Source organism: Corvus moneduloides, chromosome 12 (genome assembly GCF_009650955.1).
Source record: "Corvus moneduloides isolate bCorMon1 chromosome 12, bCorMon1.pri, whole genome shotgun sequence".
In the NCBI taxonomy this organism is placed as follows: Eukaryota; Metazoa; Chordata; class Aves; order Passeriformes; family Corvidae; genus Corvus; species Corvus moneduloides.
Window position 1 is genome coordinate 16,114,392 of NC_045487.1, and position 21,350 is coordinate 16,135,741.

Here is a 21,350-nt window from a genome sequence, read left to right on the forward strand (position 1 = left end):
AGAATTGAGGAAAAATGCATTTTTTATTTCCCCTATCTAATCTTCTGCTATTTAAAACTCGAACAATAGGTGTTAGTATTTCAAAAGGAAGGTGACAGCTGAACATTTAGATACATTAACAATTATAACAATTATATATACATTTACATTAACAACTTTGTAAAGCTGTGTAGGTTTGTATATTACACAAACTTTTTAGTTCTAATAACACTGTTCTGCAATGTAGGTTGTGTTAGTACTTCAGGAATGTTAGTGAGATTTGTACTGCTGGTCCTGTGCAATCGTTCCCACAAAATGGAAAACTTAGCTGAGCATAGTGACTTACCACATACAAATCCATTACATCCATGCACGGTGTCATAAAACACAGGAGAATTAAGTAAACTCCCGCATTCTCAGGGATTTTTAAAGCTCTTAACCGATTATGTTTTCTAAACCATTTCTGTAACCTCTTGTTCTTGTAGAATTTACTTTACATTGGCCTCTTTACAAATAGTGGATAAGTAGAACCAGCTTTCTGTGATAGGACCTGGAGTCGGTTTGTTGGTTATGGCTTCATGGGGCATAGTTTTTTCTACTATAACTAAAGACAGTGCAAATAAAACTTACAATAAAGACTTATTGCAGGGGTAGGTTGTAGCCATTAAGTAGAACAAAGTCTGGTATTGCCGTTATCTTCCAGCTACAAAAAGTCTTTCCCCCCTTTAAACGTTTATGGTGCAGTTAAGCAAGAAATACAGTGGAGCTTATAATGAGTTGAACAGAAGACGCAGCTCTAATTTCAGTTTTTAAATCACACATATACGGTACGGTATCGGGAGGGCGGATGGGGCGGGGGAGGGCGGTGAGAAATACATTAAAAAACACTACAAATAAATTCTAGGGCACTATTTTAGCACAGCATCCTCCCCGCCGGCTGAAGCCCAGCGGGACAGCGCGACCCTCGGGGGGAGCGGGCCCCGATCGGGGGCCCCACAGCCCAGTTCCCAATAAGGGATGCATCAATCTAAACCCTCACCGTCGCTCGATGTGCCGGATTTCCGCCGCACGCCCGCCCTGGGGAATTCAAACCAGCGATGGAAAGGCAGTCGGGGCGGGGGGGCTGGGCCTGTGACGGGCGGCTGTGCCCGCCCCGGCTCTCGGTCTCCGCCCAGCAGGGCCGAGCACCCGGCGCCGCGCCCGCCCCTTCCCCTTTCCCTTCCCCTTTCCCTTCCCTTCCCTTCCCCTGTCCCTACCCGCGGCGGGGCCCGGGCGGCTCCCGCAGCAGCGCCGGCAGCAGCGGCCGCGGCCCGCGGAGCGCCCGCAGGTACCGGGGCGCGGGGCCGGGGGAAGCGGGCGGGGGGAGCCGCCGCGGGGCCGCGCAGGCCGCGGGGAGCCCCGGGCCCGGCCCTGCCCCTGCCCCGGGCCCGGGGCTCCGTGGCTGCGGGGCCGGGGGTGTCCCTGTCCGCCCCGGCGGCGCCGAGCCCTGCGGCAGCGCCGTGTGAGGAGCGCTGGCACCGCGCACAGCGAGCGGCGAGGGGATGAGCATCTTGCCTTTGCTAATTAATTGTCAGGTGTGCTACAAACCAGCTCTTCCAAACCGTAAGCTCGCGTAGTTCCCCATGTGTTTTCCCAGGTGTGTGAGGAGGAGGCGAAGCTAATCCGCTGTAAAAGCATTAAACAAAGTTACGTGGTTGGGGCGTGTTCCCTGCAGCGCTGCCAGCAGCAGCCAGTTACACCGGTGGCAGCGCAAGGAGCAGCTGTTGCTCGCTGGGGATGGAGCGGATTTGTGCCTTCAGGGTGGGATGGCATTGATTGCAGAGTGGCGGGGCGAGAGCAGTTCTGTGTATGGACCGTGCTCAGAGAGCTGAGCGCACCTGGCAGTTGATAGGGCAATGACTGGCTGAGCGTCTTGTCTTGTGATGTTCTCAAGTTCTATGGTATATAAAACATCAAGCTTTTTTTTTTTTAATGTTATCTCTAGTTTTTTATAACACGTGTTCTCTGGCATCGTTTTTGCATGTTTTGGCCCCCTTTATTGGGGATTTCCTGAAAGCCAGGGTTTAAATGATTGGCTTAATATTTTAGGCACCCAACTAAAATATGCTGAAAAGGCTAATTTTTCTTTGAAGGGCTCAGCCTTTTTAAAAAGGGGGAACCTGGTGTGCATTTTGAATCAAGAGCTAAAATAGTGAGGGCAGTCAAAATAATGAACCATTCTGAAAACCTGTTCAAGAGTATGTAAAATAGTGAACATAAGTCTTTATAAACTTAGGATAATGCTTTCTATACTTTCACTTGCTCTCTGAGTGGTACAGATTTAAAGAAAAACCTTGCATTTTGGTAAGAGACTTTAGGTATAGTAGAGTTCTATAAGTCAAAGTCTGCGATGTCAGTAAGATGTGGTTCTATTTTCACATATTTCATACAGTATCAAGTGACTGTTTGGGTAGGAAGATGCATTGCTCATGTGTGTCCATTTAGGAGTCAGGCTGAAGAATAATGAATTAAAGTGACTGGCATCATGACAACCATAAGACAGAGAAGGGTTGGAAAAGGCACAGAAGCAGCTGAAGATCAGCCTTCAGAGGAGACAAATGTGAAGCCTGATGGAAAAATTCTGTCTGGTGGGTAATGAAAAGTGATGTTATGGCTTTTTAGTAGTGTTTAGCTTTTGATCTGTCCTAAGCAAAGGTCAGAACTAGGTATGTACCAAATGCATTTCCATACTTGAATATCACAAAATTATTTGGATGACACAGAGGGTCTCATGTAGATTGCTGCATGTCAGTCTTGTCTCTATTTTAAAATCCTGATTTAAATTGGTGAGAACAATTCTTTTTCAATTTATTATCAGTGACACACTATCAAATTGTATGCAGCCATCCAAAGTTCTTAAAAGAATCCCAGTCCAAATCATTGGTAATGTAAAAGGATTTGAAGACAGCTGATGAGGTGTCTTCATCTTAAAAATAGGCAAGTTGCTTATAAAATCTGAATTTAACTGCAAACTTTTGCTTTTTAATTTACAGGACACTAGTTCGGTAAATTTAAAAGAGAGACATTAAGTGTCTTAATTCCAGGATCTGTTTAAGTAATGAAATTCTGAAAACATTTTTGTATGGAATTATAGCTTTAGAGCTGACAAAGTTCATTGGTTTTGGGGAGATTTTTAGATTAACTTTTTCTAAGGGATGTTTTGATCTAAATTCTAAATGTTTCTCTGCATTTGGGCAGGTGAAAGGAAAGTTACATGGTTGTTTCTGCACAAATACACTTAGGCTATATACAAAAAGGGAAAGTGATCATAGTTCTGCAGCCCAGCCCTCAGTTCCATGGACTTGGATGGTTGGAACCCTTAAGTAGATGTCACACACAGTATAAAACAGCCATTTCAAAGACACAATTCCAGATCACTAATCCATATTAAACCTTACATCAGCTTTATAAAAGCAAACAAAAACCCCAACAAACTCAAGCCCCAGGAATGTAAGTGTACAGTGAAGGGCTGGAGGTACCTAGAAACACATCCTTTCTTTCCCATCATCCCATCCCTGATCTTGCTCTGATGTCAGCAGGAGGCCATCTGCAATTCAAAGCATGACACCATTACCAAAGGCTGCTTTGGCTGCTGCTCAGTCTCTTTGTGGGTATTTAGTGAGGCTTCTGAACCTTCACTGTTGTTTTTTACAAAAACCGAGCAAACCACCCAAAAAAGGAAGCCATTTTTAGACCTGTGAAGGAGACAGGAATTTCTTGCTTTGTGATCAGTCATCCTGTATTGATTGAATTTAAAAAGTTCTGGAAGATATTCCAAATCAGATATACAAATTAGTTATGGCATCGAGCTAAAATTGTGTAGGATCGTGGTGATCTTAAATTTAAAGTATACCAATTGAGGCACACTTTATTTCACTTTGTATGTAAATAAAATACTCTGATTTTCCTATATAGAAAATAAAAAACACATCTCCATAAAGATGCGTTAAAACCAGGTGTCCTGTTACCTGGAGAATGTGAACTGTACTAGCATAGGCAATGTATAAATGGCTTTCCAAAATCCCTATAGGTTCAGTTATGTGTTTCACAATTACAGACTGAAATATTTTTCTTCCAAGATCCTACAGGTGGAAAGCTGTGGAACATACTCTCAATAACTGTTGGTGGAATTTTTGCCATCTCTCTTGGACTTCTTACTTCTGTTTATGTGGCTACACTGCATGAAAATGACCTGTGGTTTTCCAATATCAAGGTAACAGTCATTTTCCTAGTTCCATCAGTGCTTTTGTGGAGCATTAATATGAGCATTAAATGAAATTTCATTTGTTTATGTATTTGTCTTGCTCAAAACCAGAATATTTCTTTTCTAAAAATTCAATTTAAAAAAAGCTGTGCTTCCCTTCCCACCGTACTTCCTCAGTTCTATAAATACCTGTCCCCAATTTTTCTCTAAAAATATTGCTGAAGAGCTCCTGTCTGAGTTGTAGCAATGGTTCTTCCAAATGTTGATCTTTATCTACAATAGAATTTCAACATTTTACTATATGTTTTTCTAGAATCATCTTACTTTTATCCAAAGCAATCTAAAATTAAAATAAGAACCAACAGTTAGAAGAAACAATATGCAAAATCCTGGCACACAATTCCTCAGTTGTATTTATACTGTGATACTGTAATACAGTTTAGGGACAGTCTCTTGGTATTCAATACTAATTTTATGTAATGTCATCCTAAATGTGCAAACCTCAAAACACATTTCAGCCATTCGCTGATGTAAACCCAACCATTCCCAAGACCCAGGACTGACTAGTTTTTTCCTAGAATCACTGCAGAGAAAATAATGCAGCTGTACCCATAGCTAAATTTAACCAGAGAAAAGAACAGGTGAGTCATTTCCCTTTCAAATGCCTAAAATTCATTCTGCTAGGTCTGTGTATTGTGTTATTCAAAGAGTACATATATTTAACTGGAATAGTTGCCTTGCAATATGTCTTTTCTATGCTACACACTTTTTGTGTTGCAGAGACATTTATATTCCCCTAATACAAATAATTTGCATTTACTGAAACAACTGGTGTTGTATTATACATGCAGTACTGTGTCATACCCACCACGATCTTCCCTTGATGATACAGATAGATTGTACACAGTATATTGAAGGTATGCCTTGGGTTTGCCTTTTCCTTCCAAAAGCAAGCAGTGAATAATTTCAAGGTGTTGTATATACTGAAGTACAAGCAGGCATGGGCTTGTGGCAATGTATGAACATAATGGATACAGCTTTTTTATTCTGTCAGACTGATCCAGAGGAGCACAAAGTTCACTGAGATAAGCAATTCTGTGTTTGTAATTAAGTTATCCCCTCAATGGATGAAACGCTTGTTTCATTTGATAATGGTTGTTTTCATTTTAAGTATAATAGAATGCCACTAGATATCAAAACTGAAATAAACCCCCTTTGTTTTTTGTAGTCTGGATTCTGTTGTCTCTGTAGCTCTTATTTCATCCCACAGAGGTGATTGATAGCTAGTAACACTGGAACAAGAGCAATTTCAGCCAATTTGATGGAAAGATTTTAAAAAGCATTAAGTTCATCTACCAGCAGGCTAAAGAAGAAAGAGCTGCAGATACTCTCTGGTCTCACAGTGTCCCTTATTCAGTGGGATGTGATCTCCACCAGAGAATGCATGGGGCTACAGTGCTAATTTTAAACAAAATACTGCTTTAGGAGTAGTATGGGAGGAGAAGACTGTGTGAGGAGTCTGAAATTTCCTGCAAAGCTGAGGCAGGCAGGCTCATCCCAATATCTATAAAACAATACACAGATGTCTCTGTGCCTGTGTGTAGGAGTGTGGTCTCTAGGGGTATATACGTGTTTTTCAGCACTTCTGAATTGGCTAATCTTGTCATTACAGCACACAGTATATACTAAGAAAGATAAGACCCTAAGGAATTACATGGAAAATAAGTGGAAAGTTTGCCTTTTTCTCTAACATTTTATAGTTTGGCCAAAGCATATATTTTTGCAAATATTAGCTGAACTTTCAAAAAGTTTGAAAAGAGTAAGTTTTATTTTAGTTCATACTCCTGCCCAGATTCTCAGAAGGGAAGACTGTAGTATAATCTTTGCCCCAGAATTTCACAATTGCCTTGCTTAGTGAAATGCAAAGGTGATTTCATTCTATTTTTATTAAACATAATATATAGAATAAATGGGTGTACTACAAATGCAAATCCAATGCTTTATTAACCCCCATGCCTGTGGAATACCATAGTGCATCACCACTGCTCTGCAGCATAGAAAAGAAAAATTCTAAATCAATTCTATTTCCATATATTTTGAACTACTAACTTCAGTCACCCTAAACTGGCTACAAATGGGGCAGATTTGTGGATTTATGTTCCTGAAATCTGATACAAAAACTATATAACAATTTATTATCCCCCTGAACTTTATTCCTTTCATCCAATAAGCTACTATTGGTCACATCATAAGAATTCATGCTCAGAAGGGTCTGTGTAGCAACTAAATAATTAGAGATGTAATGGGAGACTTGTTTTGTCATCTTTTCTTTTACATGAAGGTATTCTTCTAATTGTACAGCAGCAGCAGCAGGTCTGCAGTGTTTTCCTGACACTTTTGCACCAGGCAGATGTTTGTACCTGCACCTTTTAGGTGCAAAAGATGGAATTTTTTTTCTGAGGACCCTAATGATACATGAACACTGTGACTGCATATTTAAAAAGTATGCAGTTGTACTCAACCCTAAAAATTGGAAGTAAAAAGAGTTCATTATGCAAAGTCATGATTCCTAACTCCTAAATAATTGGAGTCAGAACTTGCACACACACTTGCAGTGATTGCCTTTCTGTAATTTCAATTGCAATTCATCGAAAGCCAATTCTGTTTTGGGTGTCTTCCAGCAATGGTTCACCCAACTAGAAAAACTGTCTGGTCGTTGTTAAACTGTTTTGCTGTATTTTGAATATGGCTTTCAACAGTGCATTGATTTCAGCTGCTGCTCTGTGTGTGAGTCTTGTTCTTCTTTGCTGGTAAATGTGCCTGCTATTATCAATTTGCCATGGTCACAGGAGAAAGATGTACAATTGTTTTCTTACCAGAAAAACTGAAAAAAGCACGTCTTGAAAAGTGGTTTATGCAATGAAAGAGGTACACAATTGCTCCTTTTTTTTTTTTTTTTAAACTTCCTGAGAGAATGACCAAAAAAAAAGGAAACAGAAAAGATTCAGCAAACGGCGTCACCTAGTCGGAAGCTGTGTTTGTGTCCCCTTCCAGCAGGGATCACAGGTTATAAACACTTATCTTGATCAAAAAATCTTGAATCCCTTCTCATATGCATTAAACCAGCAAACATTCCTGTTTGTGATGGTGAAAGTCAAAACAGATTTGTTATCCAAAAATCCTTTCTCAGTTTTCTGTAAATGTTCTGGCATAACACATCTGAAATGGCTTGTCTATTTTCAGTGGTTTTCAGTAGCAGTTTAGTGGCTGCCCCTCCAGTGTAGCATCTTTTAGGAACAGAATCTGCTATGAAAATAACAAAATGGGGGGCCACCTCTCCTGTCAGCCATTGCATTGCTTGTTCAACTGCAAATTCTGAAGAAACTTTGAACAGGAATGAGCCAAGGCCACATAGCAAATTAATACTGTAAGAAAAACAGATAAACTTCAGACATTCATTTCTTTTTCTCCCCTTCTGAGTAAGCATTTAGATACTGTTATTGATTTTTCCTTTTTAAAATTGCTGCTTGCAGGAAGTCAGGAATAAAAATATAAGATTGTAAGTCTTTCAGGATAAAAATGCCAGGATTTAGTCTGTGATATGCTCGTATTTTCCCTCTTCACATTTTGAATACAAAACAAAGATTTTTGCCCAGAGAAGCTGTGTCTACCCCATTCCTGGAGGTGTCCAAGGCCAGGTTGTACAGGCTTGGAGAAACCTGAGATAGTGCAGGGCGTGGCACTGGATGGGCTTTAAGGTCCCTTCCAACCCCAAACATTCAATGATTCGATGAAGAAAGGCGGGGAAACGGGTAATGAGAACTGTACAAAGGGAATGCTCAGGCATGAAGGGAAGGAGGGCAGTCCGGGACTTTGGTAGTACTTCTCCACAGAAGTGCCTGTTGAGGTGTTAGGGGTACTTTTACTGTGGATCAGAAGTCTGATCTGGAACGTGCCATTCAAACAGATGGGCTTGAGGTTAACCAGCCAGGAGGGATGTCCAAGGATTAAATACATTTGCTGAAGGCTTGTTCTCCACTGGGAACGTTGACAGCAGCTGTGTGTTGAGTTTCTACTTGTACACTTAAGAAGATTTTCAAATCTTCCTGGTCTTAAATTGAAAAGCTAATAAATAGTTTCAATTACACAAATTTTGTTTTAGCTATGTCAAAAAAAGAAAAGTAATTGGAGCTTTATTTATGCTCAATATTTATAGAAAAACTCAAATTCAGACTTTGGCTGCTTGCTCAGCATTCTGAAGGAGTTGCTTAAGGAGTTTGAGGAATCCTAAGCTCTAGAATTTTGCACTGCCCTTGAGAGAAAGTCCTTGGTTGTGAATATTATTAGGATACAATTGCATAAATTGAAATAATATACAGCTCTCTGTGTGTCCCAGAGGACAGTGTTCTTTATTTTTCCCTTGGAATAGTGGTAACTTCTTTGTTAAAACCTCACAAAGTGAATATACAGACAGATAAGCATGTGCTCTTACAATGTTTACCCATAAGTCTGTGTGTTTTTATTGACATGGAATGCCAGGAAAAGTATAAATTGCTGTAGAACTGGAAAAGTATTTTGAGTGAATAAAACAGATGTTATCTTAGCGTGAAACAGATGTAAAACTCACTAGTGTTTGTCTCATAAAGTATAGCATTTGGTTGAATACAGCTGGTGCCAGGATTATAAATTAATCATGTTTGAATGCATTTTTGCTAATTAGATCCCCCTCTGTGACTCCTCTCTCCCCCTTAATAAATTCCAAATGTTAGCATTCTCTGTTTTTTTTTTTTTTTTTTACTTTATGAGCATTTAAGAGTCAGCCACTTTTTGGCATTAGAAAACTTTTCAGTAGTGGTGAATTTGAAACTAGAGCTTGTTCAAAATCCAGGACTCTCATTTTGCCAAGTCTGTGACTTTTGGTATAATGATGGTTTATATGTCATAGGGCAGCTGGAGAGTTTAATGGTGAACTTAGATTGAATCACTTGTGCTTTTATCTGTTGACTTTTCTCAGACCAGAACTAATATTGGTTTGTCAACAGTTGACTTCAATAAAACACATGCTTTGAGATAAGAACCTATAATGGGCAGTACAGAAAAGAAGAACATGATTTTTTTATCTAGCTTTATGTTAGGTCTGAAATAGAATTGATTCTGCTCCAGCAAAAGAGTTGGGACTGTATGAGGAAGATGAAAGTCTTGGGGTTCTGTGCAAGGTTGCATTAACCAGAATGGCATTCATAAGAGTCTCTGAAAAAGTAATATTCTGATATTTCAGTAACATTCTTTTGTAAAGAAAGATGAATTCCCAAGGTTATTTTTAGAAATCACATAAATTTTTTTGTGACTTGCATATACCACATACAGGGATTTCACTGGATTTTCAAATCTCAGTATAAACTTCCTTTAAGTGGGTAGAGACCTTTTATAACTTACTGCTTAGGAGATACATTTGCTGGGATGTTATTATACAAACTACTAAAAAGATCACTAATAATAGAATAATTCTGTATAAGATGTCTGTTAGTTCTCTTCAGACTGGTTGTTCTTGCAATCTTGTTTAAGTGTGGTTGCCCAGCATTGTGGATTTGTTAAATTTCGTTAGGTCTTCACAACTAATGAGGTAACAAAAGGAAGTGCATTCCAAAGCAAAGAGCTTTCAGATCTCACTAGACTCCATCTGCTGCAATATCAGCCAAGAAAAAGGCATAGTTTGGAATGTACTTGGTTTGAAGTGCACCTCGTTTAAATAATTTGAACATTTTAAAATTAAAAATAAGAAGTTCACCTAGCACTAAAGCCAAGTAAAGAGTTCCTTTTCCTTTCACCTGTAATTTAAGAGTGAGAGCGATGACAGCTGGCTTCCTGCAAGAAGCAGTGTTGAACAAGTGGGCAGCAGCATCCCCTGCCAGCTGAAATGTCCCTGGCATTATGGTGCAGCCCCCATATAGCACACTGAATTAATTGAGCCTTAAGCTGGCAAAGCCGTGGAACCCAATGGGATAACTACTTCTGGAAGAAAAGGTTAAATGCACAAAGCAAGGGTATGCAGCTTTACAGTCCAGCTCTGGGCCTCTGTGCCCATCTAAGCTTGTCACATTACAAAAAAGTAGTGAAATAGCCAAAATATTTCCAAGCAGCATATCAGAATCACAAAAAGCACGTACATTTCTCCAGTTAAAAGAGTCATTTACACCCCAGCCATTTGCCTCTCACCCTAATTTGTCCATGTATTTTTACCTTTAGTTGAAGTAAGTTGTGTAGAATAAGAAACCCAAAGACTGAAGCCTCTCTGGAGGTTGGTTTCCCTGGTGCAGCAAGAATTTGAGTTGAAGGCAGCTTTGGATGATGGTGAAAAGGAAATGGAAAGTGAATTTACTATTGAACTTCACTTGCAGGAGGTTGAAAGAGAAATTTCATTCAGAACCGAGTGTGGACTTTATTATTCCTACTACAAACAGATGATTCAGGCTGCTTCCATACAGCAAGGTATTGTAAACTGTAAAGTAAGTTTTGCAGCTATTTTTAGGTTTGGTTGGGGCTTTTTTCCAAATATAATTGAGAACAACAAGGCATACCATAACTATGAAAGATAGTGTAACAGTTGTACTGGAGACAGATTTATTCTGTTCATATGTCAGGGAGCCACTAAGTTATGGACATAATAAATTTCACAATAATGCATCGGTTTCTGTGCCACACCTTCATGAGCTGATGAAGGCAATCACTTTGAGGGACAACTTTCATATCTATTGAGGTTCCAGCTTGCTGGTTTATTCAGTTTATTACTTCCATTTCTTTCTTCTGTTGTTTAATTTGAACTATGAGCTATTTGTGGGAAAGGGGCAATGTTTTTTGCTGTATTCCTGGACAGTAAGTGACACAGGAGCAGCTTTCAAGGAAATCATATACAGTGATCAGGCTTTCTGTGACAGTCTCATGTTTTCTAGATATTTAGCTGTTTCTCCCTAGAAATTTTACTTATACTACATGTTTTTCAATATTAACTTCACCTGTGATCAAAGTAGTGCCAAGAACAGTTCTCAGGATCCAGAATGTACCACAGATTCTGTGCTGGGGATGGAAGTATAAAAATAAATGTTTTATACATTACTAAATATATGGTACTTGAATTAGCACTGTGAGTCACATTTGAAGCAGGGAGACTGAAGACCTCAGAAGGTCATGTTGATTCAGAGGTAATGTGTTCTGAATCGTTGACTCAAAGTTTGCAGTTTCTGATGAGAGATCCTAAAATACCTTTGAAAAAGTTATTCACTGTTCAAATGAAGATGGAGGGGGAAAATGACAATCTCCTATTTCAATTTCTCTTTATCATTAAGGTTTACATGGTTTAGTATATGACAATAAAACTGAATCTGTGAGGACAATTAACATACTTGAAAGAATGAATGTTTACCAGGAGGTGTTTCTCAGCATTCTGTATAGGATTCTTCCAATTCAGGTAGGCATTTATTTATGGCTTTAGATTGTAAGTGCATTATGAAGATTGCGCAGTGAATCATAGCTCCCCTTTGTAGATATTTTCTAATTAGAAATATTCCTGATGCCTTTTTAATTTGTAAAAGCAAAACCTAATTCATACTAAATATAATCCCCGCCCCGTGAGTGTTTTAATGTCAACATCAGTATTCTTGTGTTTTACAGCAATACCTAGAGCCTGTTTATTTTTATATCTACACTTTGTTTGGACTTCAGGCAGTTTATGTCATTGCTCTGTATGTAACAAGCTGGCTTCTTAGTGGAACATGGCTTTCAGGGTTGTTGGCAGCATGCTGGTATATTACAAACAGGTAAGTGAGATTAAACATTCAATCTTTCTAAAATTGTACCTAGTTTCAAAGGTAAGGCATTAAAGCTTTAACTACATGATTAATTGGGCAAAACATGAAACTATAAGGCCTCTCTCCAGTTAGCCAGGAAATGGAAAAAATGTTGAAATAACACAAAATAATTAGAAAATAATCAGAAATGAGCTGACATATCAAACTGGGCTTTTAAAGTTTCAGGAAGTTTGAGTAGAAAATTTTGTCTTAAATTCGTCTCTGAAAGTGGACTAAGTCTTTCAGATGTGTCTGGAGCTCCAGGTGATGTACCCTGTCTTCTCCAGCCTAAGATCACTTAGGTGTTAAAGACATCTGCATGTAAGCCCTTCAGGTGTCTCCTCACTGCCTCACACCCAGCCTCCAGGGGTTCCTTCCACAACCTCTGCTCATCAGAAGTTCAGCTTCTCTCTCCCCTTATTCCTGTCAACATCTGCAATAACACTCACAGAAAAAAAAAGATGGTAATTGAGCTGTTCTAATGCTTTATGACTTGAAGAATTATCAATTTGGAGATAAAAACCTAAGAACTGGCTTTATGCCAGAAATAAGCTGCTGGCTTGAAGCTAAGACTGGTGACATAGGCTGTTACCTGTAAATTAATCAAGAAGATAAAAGTACAGTCTTGGTTCTACTAGAAATGTTTGATATGTTAATGAGCAGCTCTAAAGGAATTTATCTGCAAGCACATCCACTACAGAATAATTATACGTGTATGGAGGCAAGATGTTTCTTCCTCCAAATACAAAAGTAATTAAAAGCCATGTGCAATGTACAGTATTTCACACATTTCTTTTATGAGGTCATCTTCTCCATTTACAGAATTTTTAGAGCAAATTTGTCCATCTTTTCTAATAATTGGTGAACAATGAGAGCTTGTTCTCCTTTATGCAATAGAATAAGTGCATGGAATGGATTTGGATAAAGACTTTCTGTCCAGATGAAGTACATCTGAGGCTACTGAGTAACTCCATTTAGACACTTTTTTCCTCCAGCTAAGCACGTCTGATACGTTGCTTACGTTCCGTTTTAGCAAATATTTTCTCTACACCAGGAAAAAGAGAATTATTTTTTGTTTTTAACTTTTAATTCAGGTTTTGCAGATGACCATTCTTTAGGGAATTCTTCCATCGTGTATTTCTGGTGTTGAAAAGCTTCAAAAAATGACCAGAAGCTCATAACCGATTTAGCTGTGTTCAAACTACTCAGAGCATTGGGATCACAGTGAAGATTATATTCTGTTTATATTCTTATATGTACATTTGTAAACCAAAAATTGAAGTAAAATGACCTGTGGTGGGGAAATGCACATGCTGGATTTTGGGAGTGCTTTTAGTTTGGGGTTTGTTTTTTCGTTTCTAAATTATCCAAGATGTGCTTCGTAAATAAGATGTAATCCATAGTATATTTTTTTACAGTTAGTGAAGATTAAGTACATCATTTGAGATGCAGAAACAATGGATAACTTGCAGAACCTCCATTTATTTTCAGAGCCAGTCGTGTTGAAGGAACTGGAGTGTAGAGCCTCCATTTTTATAAATAAGGAGTTAAAGTAGCACAAAGATGCCTGTCATTGCAAGCTCTCTCACCGAGCTTTTTCTTGATTTGAAATTTGTGAAACTCTTCGTTTTCTACAGAGTAGATACTACAAGGGTAGAATTCACCATTCCTTTAAGAGAGAACTGGGCACTGCCGTTCTTTGCTGTTCAGATAGCAGCCATCACATACCTACTCAGAACTCATTTACAGCCTGTTCAAGAAGTGAGTATTTCTGACAAGTATGACTCAATAAAATTAGTAACAGAAAACTGTCCTGATCTGCCAGAATTAAAGCAAATGGATGATAACAGTTTCTTTGACCAACAGTTCTTAAGTTACTGGTCCTCCATTTGATCGAGTAACTGCTATTCATACCACAGTAAAACACGTATTGCATTTTAATCTGGGGGCTGAAACTATCTGAGATTGCACTGTTTTCTTGCAAGTGGTACTACAGTGATAAACCATAGGCATAAGTCAAGAATTTCTAAGTCAAAAAAATGTTTGTTATCCTCCAAGTTGTTACTGCAGTTAGAAAACTCAGTGTTTTAAAAGTGGTTTTAAAATAAAACCAAATTAAGGTGGGTTTTGGTTGGGTTTGTTGAGGGTTCTTTTTGCTTGATGTTTGTGTTTCAATGAAGGAAATGATAAAGTTAAATAAAACTTTGTTCCCTCCTTCCAGAGACTTACACTTACGGCTGTATTCATAGCAACATTTCTCTTTAGCCTGACTTGGCAATTTAACCAGTTTATGATGCTAATACAAGCATTGGCATTATTCATACTGGACTGCTTGGACATGCTTCCCACAGCAAAGGTAACTTTCTCTTTGGAAATAACCTGCTTTTGGCTTTTTGCCTTCATAAAACCAAAAGTCTTGAAGGTATTTTCCTAACCAGTGGCCTTGATGCCCAGAGTAATACAGATTGTACAGTGTGCCTTGTGCTTTGAATCCTGCAAGTGTAAAAATGAAGGATCAAAACACCATTTCTGATTTTTTTTCCCACTTTGTGTAGTCCATGTCTATTTTATTTTTGTCTACTTTTTCTCAGACACTATTTGACACTTCTAAACATCATCCTAACAGTTGATCTGATACCACAGCTTTAGTGTGGCCTCCTGAAGTTGCCAGAAGAAAAAAGTACCACAAGAAATCTTTGTGTAAGCTGAAGTCATAGCAGTGTATGAATTTTGCCTCAAGCATTGTGCATCCTTGTTTGCCAGTCAGGGGCAAGCTCAGTACCACAAGGAGGGGGAAGCAGAACACCAGTTTGCTGGGGAGAAGCAATTGTCTTGCCTACATTGACATTCACCACAAAAAAACAGCATTGCCCCTGCTGCGTTGCTGAGCTGGATAAGCCAAAAAATAAAACAAGTCTTACTAAGAAGGTCAAGGATCATTGACAGTCAATCTTACAAAACAGAAATATACTGCAGAAGATAAAAAACACTGTCTTTGACATTAACATTGCTGTGAAATTCTACCAAGATCATTTCAGGCATGGCAAAAGCTTGCAATGGTTGAAGAAGGTTTTAACTTTAGAAAAGGTTACAGGAGGATGAAGAGTAATTCATGTAAATTCATTTTAAATTTGAAGCAGACTTGAACTTTATTGATTGTATTAATTTAACTGAAATGAGTATGGTGGCTGCATGTAAAGATAAATGTGGCTTACTTAAGTTTCTGAACTCTTCATTATATCTGCAACTGCAAGCTCAAGTCAACATTTAATGTGGCTGGTCAGCTACCTTAAAAGTCAGCAAATTAACAGCTTCATCCTGAGTTATACCAAAACAGACTTACCACACCACTCTTAGTCTGTACTAATTTTCAAAAGAGCTCTACTTAGAAGTGCTGGAGTTTGTTGGGCTCTTTGGTATTGATTTACACCACTGCAGTAAGACAATGCAACTCGGGATCTTTGTGTGAGGTGAAATGTATGTTTTGGTACCAATGTATCAGAAAATCAGCTGGGGTTTAGTGTTTACATTGAGCTGAACACTGATAATAGTTTAGCATAACCTGAAAGGGATTATACTGAACTATTACTGCAAAGTTTAAGAAGGCAGGTGATGTTGGATTGCTGAACTGCACTGAGCAATAACTCATTAGTTGTAACGACATCTCAGAGGCTACAGAAACACTTGCTGGACTAAAGAAAATAAAAATATCTTCCAAATATTAAGTAATTAATATTTTCCTCCAACTGCAGTTATTTACTTTATCTGCTTGACTGTAGGATCAGGCTTCTTTGGGTATAAAATGGGCATAAAATATTAACCTAAGCATAGTTCAGGACATAAATAGAAAAAGGATATAGTAATGCCTTTAATGATTTACTGCAAGATGATATGTTCTTTGCAAAAATAATTGATGTTGAAATAAATTATAAAGCATATTGAGAGAAAAGCAGCTATGACTGTAGGGTTTTCTAGACATAAAAAACTCATTATTGTTACAGGTTACATGGCTTTATATCATTCAGATTTCTGGATTACTGCTGGTCTGTGTCCTACAGTTCTTCAATTCTATGATTCTTGGATCATTACTGATAAGTTTCAATGTTTCTGTCTTAATAGCAAGAACAATCCAGGTAGGTATCAAAATATTTATGTAGTAGTACTAAATAGAGTATTTATAGATATTTGTGTGTGTGTGTGTAAATAAGTAATTTAAATGCATTATAATTTTCATTTACTAATACTAATTAGAGGAATTACTGTAGCATACAGCAACCCAAACATTGCCTGATCAAATAATGAATTCCATTACACAAACTGCAGCTTTACCAAGCACATCAGACATTATAATTCCATGACTGCTGTTAACATTAATTATTGTGCAAGCTGCAGTTTGGATCTTGAAAAAAAATTGCGTAAATGGACTTTACACTGTTTCAGCAGGACTTGCCTTGAATTTATGGATCTGCCTCCAACAAAATAACCAGTAACAACTAGGACAACTAGGCTTGTGTCTAGTTCAGCTTCCTGAAATCCATTGTTCCTTTCAAAGATTAGGGGTTTTTTGCTGTAGTTACAGTTCTCTTTTTTCTGATTCTGGCACTGGTGACAGCCTCTGACTACAAGAAAGGAATTTGCAGGGCCATTCCTGTTGTCTGCACCTATTCCCATTTGCCTGTGAGCAGCTCATCTGGATCTGGAGCTTGTACATGGAAAAGTGCTTAAAATCCTATCAGCTGACAGAGCCAGAAGATACCTTTGCCATGTTGAAATACCTACTCATTGCCAAGGTGTAATGAGTAGGTATTTCAAAAGGCACACAGTATTATGGAAATTAGGAGAATAAGTTCTATAAGTACAATAGGGCCACTGCCAAAGGAAGGCTGTTTGGCTGCTTCCAAAACTCTGCCAGATCACAGTTATGACTTTGTCCCTTCAGTTTTGTGCAAAAAATGTATCTTTATTCTGGGTACTTGGCTCTGTATCTATTTTTGCTTACATGACCTTAGTACAAATTTGGTGCTGCTCGGGACTAGCAGATCACCTGTTTCAAATAGCCTGTGATGCTTTTGTTCTAAGTATATTAAAAAAAGACTGAAATACTAATGTTTTCTTCTTTGTAGAAAAACCTAAAAAAGGGTGGCTTGCTTAATAGGCTTGGGAAACTTATCCTCCATGTTCTACTAGTCTTGTGCTTGACTCTCCTCATAAATAAATTCATTAAGGTAGGCAAATAATTTTTAATATAAAAAGTTAAAAGTTATATTACGTTAAAAGCTATTTGTTAGCTGTCTACAATAATATCATTAAATAAAAACTGCAGTGAGATTTCTCTGCACTTCAAAAACTGTATTTTATAAATTAAAGGTCGTTTTGCTAATCTTTGATATATGGATTTGAAAAATTCATGAATTAACACCAGATAGTTGGTAATTTTATAACAGCTGTAGATCTGTACTGCTGAGAATTTGCAAAGTTTTTAATTGAATTTTCTTTACAATGAATGGAGTTAAAACTGACTGTTTCTTTGATTGCAAAGCACTCATCTTAGTAAGCCCGTGTTAAACAGTCTCGTTTATATGACAAAAAATGCTATTTACCGTGTGACATTTTTGATATTTAAAATACAATTTCCTTTCTCTTTCCCCACTTTGTAGAAAATTCTTAATCTTGAGTCAGATGAGCATATATTCAAATTCCTGAAAGCAAAATTTGGATTTGGAGCAACAAGGTACTATTTAGCTGCAGTTTTGCTTTTTTGTTTGACTTCCTTAATTGAAGCCTTCATGTTGTTCTTATTTCAAATGTGTATAATAAATCACTGAGTTTTACTTCATTTTTGTCATACTTGCCCTAAGAATAATCTGCACAACTATGACTTTATAATTTCTTGGGGAAAAAAGAAACTTGGATCTTTTTGACATCAATTAATGAATTACATCATGAACAAGGATTTTTAATTTTTTTTTTAGAGATTTTGATGCTAACCTGTATCTTTGTGAAGAAGCCTTTGGATTACTACCTCTAAATACTTTTTCAAGACTCTCCAGTACATTGCTTTTTTACGCCTACGGATTTGTTCTCTTCCTTCTGACAGTAGCAGCTGTAATTGTTGCCTTTCGGAATCTCAGGTAAATACAGTTTTAAGATAGTTGACATTTTTATCAGTTTTCTTCAGCTGGCTGAGGAACTGACGGGTGAATACAGCAGCATATACAGGATTGCTTTGCGCAGCTACTGAGGAGTAGGGTGTGTGATAGAGAAATCAGGCAGAGTAAGTAACTTCCTATTGAAGCTAAAAATGTAAACAAAGGAACATCCTTAGATTCAGTCAGGCTCTTTGCTGTTGAAGTTTTGCAGTTTGTGTAATGTTGGTTGGTGTTTTTTGAGATGAGGGAAAGCAGGGGAAGGATCTCTCTATAGAAAATGTTAGTTTCTTTAGTTCATCCTGTTTTCCCTGTGCAAAGCACTCTAAATCACAGATTTCCCAGGTGTTACCTGCAAACTGCCCAGAAATGAGCTGGAATAGTCTGTGCTGAACTTTGTAATCTGTGTGAAGGAGCAGGACCTGTAAGTGTGCATCACTGCTGGCAGTTCCCAGAGCTAATCTGTGGGATTCTGAGGTATCTACAGAACACAGAAGAAAATCAGACAGAACTGCTGTTAAAAAAAAATTGTTCGTTATAGACTGTTGGATACCCTTCCTTCTCAGAGCAGGGTAAGAGAGCAGAGGAGGCTGCTGTTGTGCTAATTTCTTTATTTCATAGTCTCACAGCTTTCTTGAAGGCAGAGTTCAAGGGGGTTACATGATAAAGCCAAGCAGCAATGGCAGCAACAGCAGGCAGAAAACAGCTGCTTCTTCTAGTTCTAGTTTCTTCTAATTAATTTTTTTCTTACAGAAGTGTGGATTATATTTATTAATTGACCAATGAAATTAACACACTATTCTAGTTTTCCTTTCCTTAACCTATCCTGGTCTAATTCTAACAGTCATAAGCCTTACACAAGTGTTACACAGGTATTACACAGATTTGTGTGTACAGTTTCTATCAGCTCTTATTGTTCATGTGAACACTCGATCTAAAAAATGGGAACAGTATAATTCTATCTATATTTTGTCTAAAGTAAAGAATTCAGTGAAAAGGTAACACTGCTGCAGTAAGAGCTGTGGTTTAAGGTTTCTTTGCTGCAGCTTTTCAGTGTTTAAGGCACTTAATTATAAAAGTTAAAAATCTATATTTCTATTTCACTTTGGTGAGAATTCATGTATCTCTGCTTATCTAAAGGTTTTAATTCAACCCCTGTGCTTTGGCTTCCCTCTGGGCCTGGGTCCAGAGAAGCTTTTACTCCAACAATAGACCTCTCATTTTTACATGTACAACCTGGGCAAAAAGTAGAAGGAATGATACAAAACTTGATTAAGCAAAAGTTCAAGAAGTGTCACCTGACTGGTGCCACTACCATAGATTTTAGGGAAGACTGGATAAAAGGAAAAGTGAGAGAGTGTCCAAGACATTCTAAAACTATGTTATGACAATTAGATATTACAATAGTAATTGTCAAATGTCAGTCATCTGTAAATCATCTTGGTACTGCTCAACCAGTTTCTTGAAAATCTTACTGCATCAGTCAGTTTTAAAAATAAAGAAAAGATTCTGCAGCTCTTATTTTCAGCAACCCTAAATGTAATCCCAAACGTGTCCCTTATTTTTAATGCATTTATCTCATTTAACCCCACTCTGAAAAAAAACAGGAGAACCCCACACACTGAAGCAGCTTCTTTTTTTTTGAAAGGCCCTCCACATATATTCACAAGACTAGACACCTCGAGCAATAACCACTCCTTCCAGGGCTCATTTTTTCTAAATCTACTTCCAATCTATGGCTTTAGTAGCATCCAGATAGACCAGCACAGCCCCACAAATCCCAGTTAAATTCTTCATTCTCATTAAAGGCCCCTCTGAACATGGGAGTTGCTGCTTCAGGCAAGCAACCAGGCTTGCCTTGCTGTAAACAATTTTATCTCATTTTAATCCAGCCCATTTAAACCCATTGCATTTCCAGAAACCTACACATGAAATTACCTGATGCTGCATCAAATTGGTGGCATCATGCTTAATTATATCATAGATACAATAGAAGATTGTGAACTGATAGCAATGGTACTGCTTTCCAGCCTCAGAAGGATTCAGTGCTTTTTAAAATGCAGATAACTATATGAAATATGTTACAGAACTTAATATAACGCTGTTTGTGTTATTTCTTCAATTAGTGGTTCAAATCAAGTCCAGTTAAAGGAAAAAATGGAAGAATACACAGTGACACTGAAGCCTGATGCTGCCTACAGCTTAGTTCACACAGTTCTTTTTGGATGTCTGGCATTAAGCACAATGAGGTATATTTTTTTTAATTCTGCTAAGGGCTTGTTTAGATGATTGAGTGTATTTTTATACGAGTGTAAAATATGTTGGCCACAAACTGATAGGGTCATGAACCTTGTTTTTCTTCCTGGTGTGTTTCTACTTGGAGACTGAGGCATTTCCCAAAACTGCCGTAAAGAATGGAAGTTTGGGAACAGAGATGTTCTCAAGAGCACGTAACAAAGTGCAGTGTCAGTCCTGTACTCAGTTATTTCAGAGGCCTGAAAGTCCAAGAAAACTGTGTTCAGAATTTCTCTAGACATTAACTGCTCTCCAAGCAGCTTTGCAGAGCTCCAAATGATCATGAAAAGCTTGTGTTCTTCCAGAATGAAGTATCTCTGGACATCCCACATGTGTGTATTTGCATCCTTTGGCCTGTGCAGTACAGAGGTTTGGAAACTTATCCTGAAGTGTCTCCATCTCTACACATCCCAGAGGGTGAGCACTGTACTCACAGCATTTCATCCACTGGGTTTTGGACCATATCTATCCAAGTCAAGGCTCAGGGTTGGATATTGTTTGTAGTTCTCCTAAACCAGGTATCTCTGCTGTACATTTGTATAAATTTAGTAAGTAAAATGTATTTTCTAGTGGTTTCTATATTAAACAATTCCACTGGAATACACTAGATGGCAATATAGATGTAGCTATGAAAAATAACCACAATTTTACTAAAAAAGTCTCCATATTAAGATATCAGCAGCAGCCTGAGAAGACCTTTGCAGTCAATTATATTGAATGGCAGTGTTTTCCACCTTGTAGAATATAGATTTAAAGATATAAATCCATCTTTTGTGATGGGTCTGTAATTAGGGCTGTACTTGAAAACAGTATCAGAATATGGTCTTAAAATTCAATCTCTAA

General features: G+C 38.0%; 1 protein-coding gene across 6 annotated transcripts in view; it reads left to right on the plus strand.

Annotated features, from left to right (window-relative positions):
* The first annotated feature begins 1,179 nt into the window (after positions 1 to 1,179).
* Positions 1,180 to 21,350, plus strand: part of DPY19L3 (dpy-19 like C-mannosyltransferase 3) — a 35,545-nt gene continuing 15,374 nt past the window's right edge. For 5 of the 6 annotated variants that reach the window (XR_004242617.1, XR_004242615.1, XR_004242616.1 and 2 more), the window contains exons 1-14: positions 1,180 to 1,306; positions 2,464 to 2,606; positions 4,098 to 4,231; positions 10,621 to 10,711; positions 11,566 to 11,687; positions 11,891 to 12,036; positions 13,704 to 13,827; positions 14,288 to 14,422; positions 16,068 to 16,199; positions 17,190 to 17,291; positions 17,724 to 17,797; positions 18,039 to 18,197; positions 20,339 to 20,461; positions 20,813 to 20,924. Coding sequence is in view for 3 of the 6 variants with exons in the window: in XM_032121972.1 (XP_031977863.1) it covers positions 2,504 to 2,606; positions 4,098 to 4,231; positions 10,621 to 10,711; positions 11,566 to 11,687; positions 11,891 to 12,036; positions 13,704 to 13,827; positions 14,288 to 14,422; positions 16,068 to 16,199; positions 17,190 to 17,291; positions 17,724 to 17,797; positions 18,039 to 18,197; positions 20,339 to 20,461; positions 20,813 to 20,924 (1,557 nt within the window). In the remaining 3 variants the exon portion in view is untranslated. Of the gene's footprint in view, positions 1,307 to 1,447; positions 1,554 to 2,463; positions 2,607 to 4,097; positions 4,232 to 10,620; positions 10,712 to 11,565; positions 11,688 to 11,890; positions 12,037 to 13,703; positions 13,828 to 14,287; positions 14,423 to 16,067; positions 16,200 to 17,189; positions 17,292 to 17,723; positions 17,798 to 18,038; positions 18,198 to 20,338; positions 20,462 to 20,812; positions 20,925 to 21,350 lie in introns of those variants that run through there. The other variant, XM_032121973.1, reaches the window with a different exon arrangement.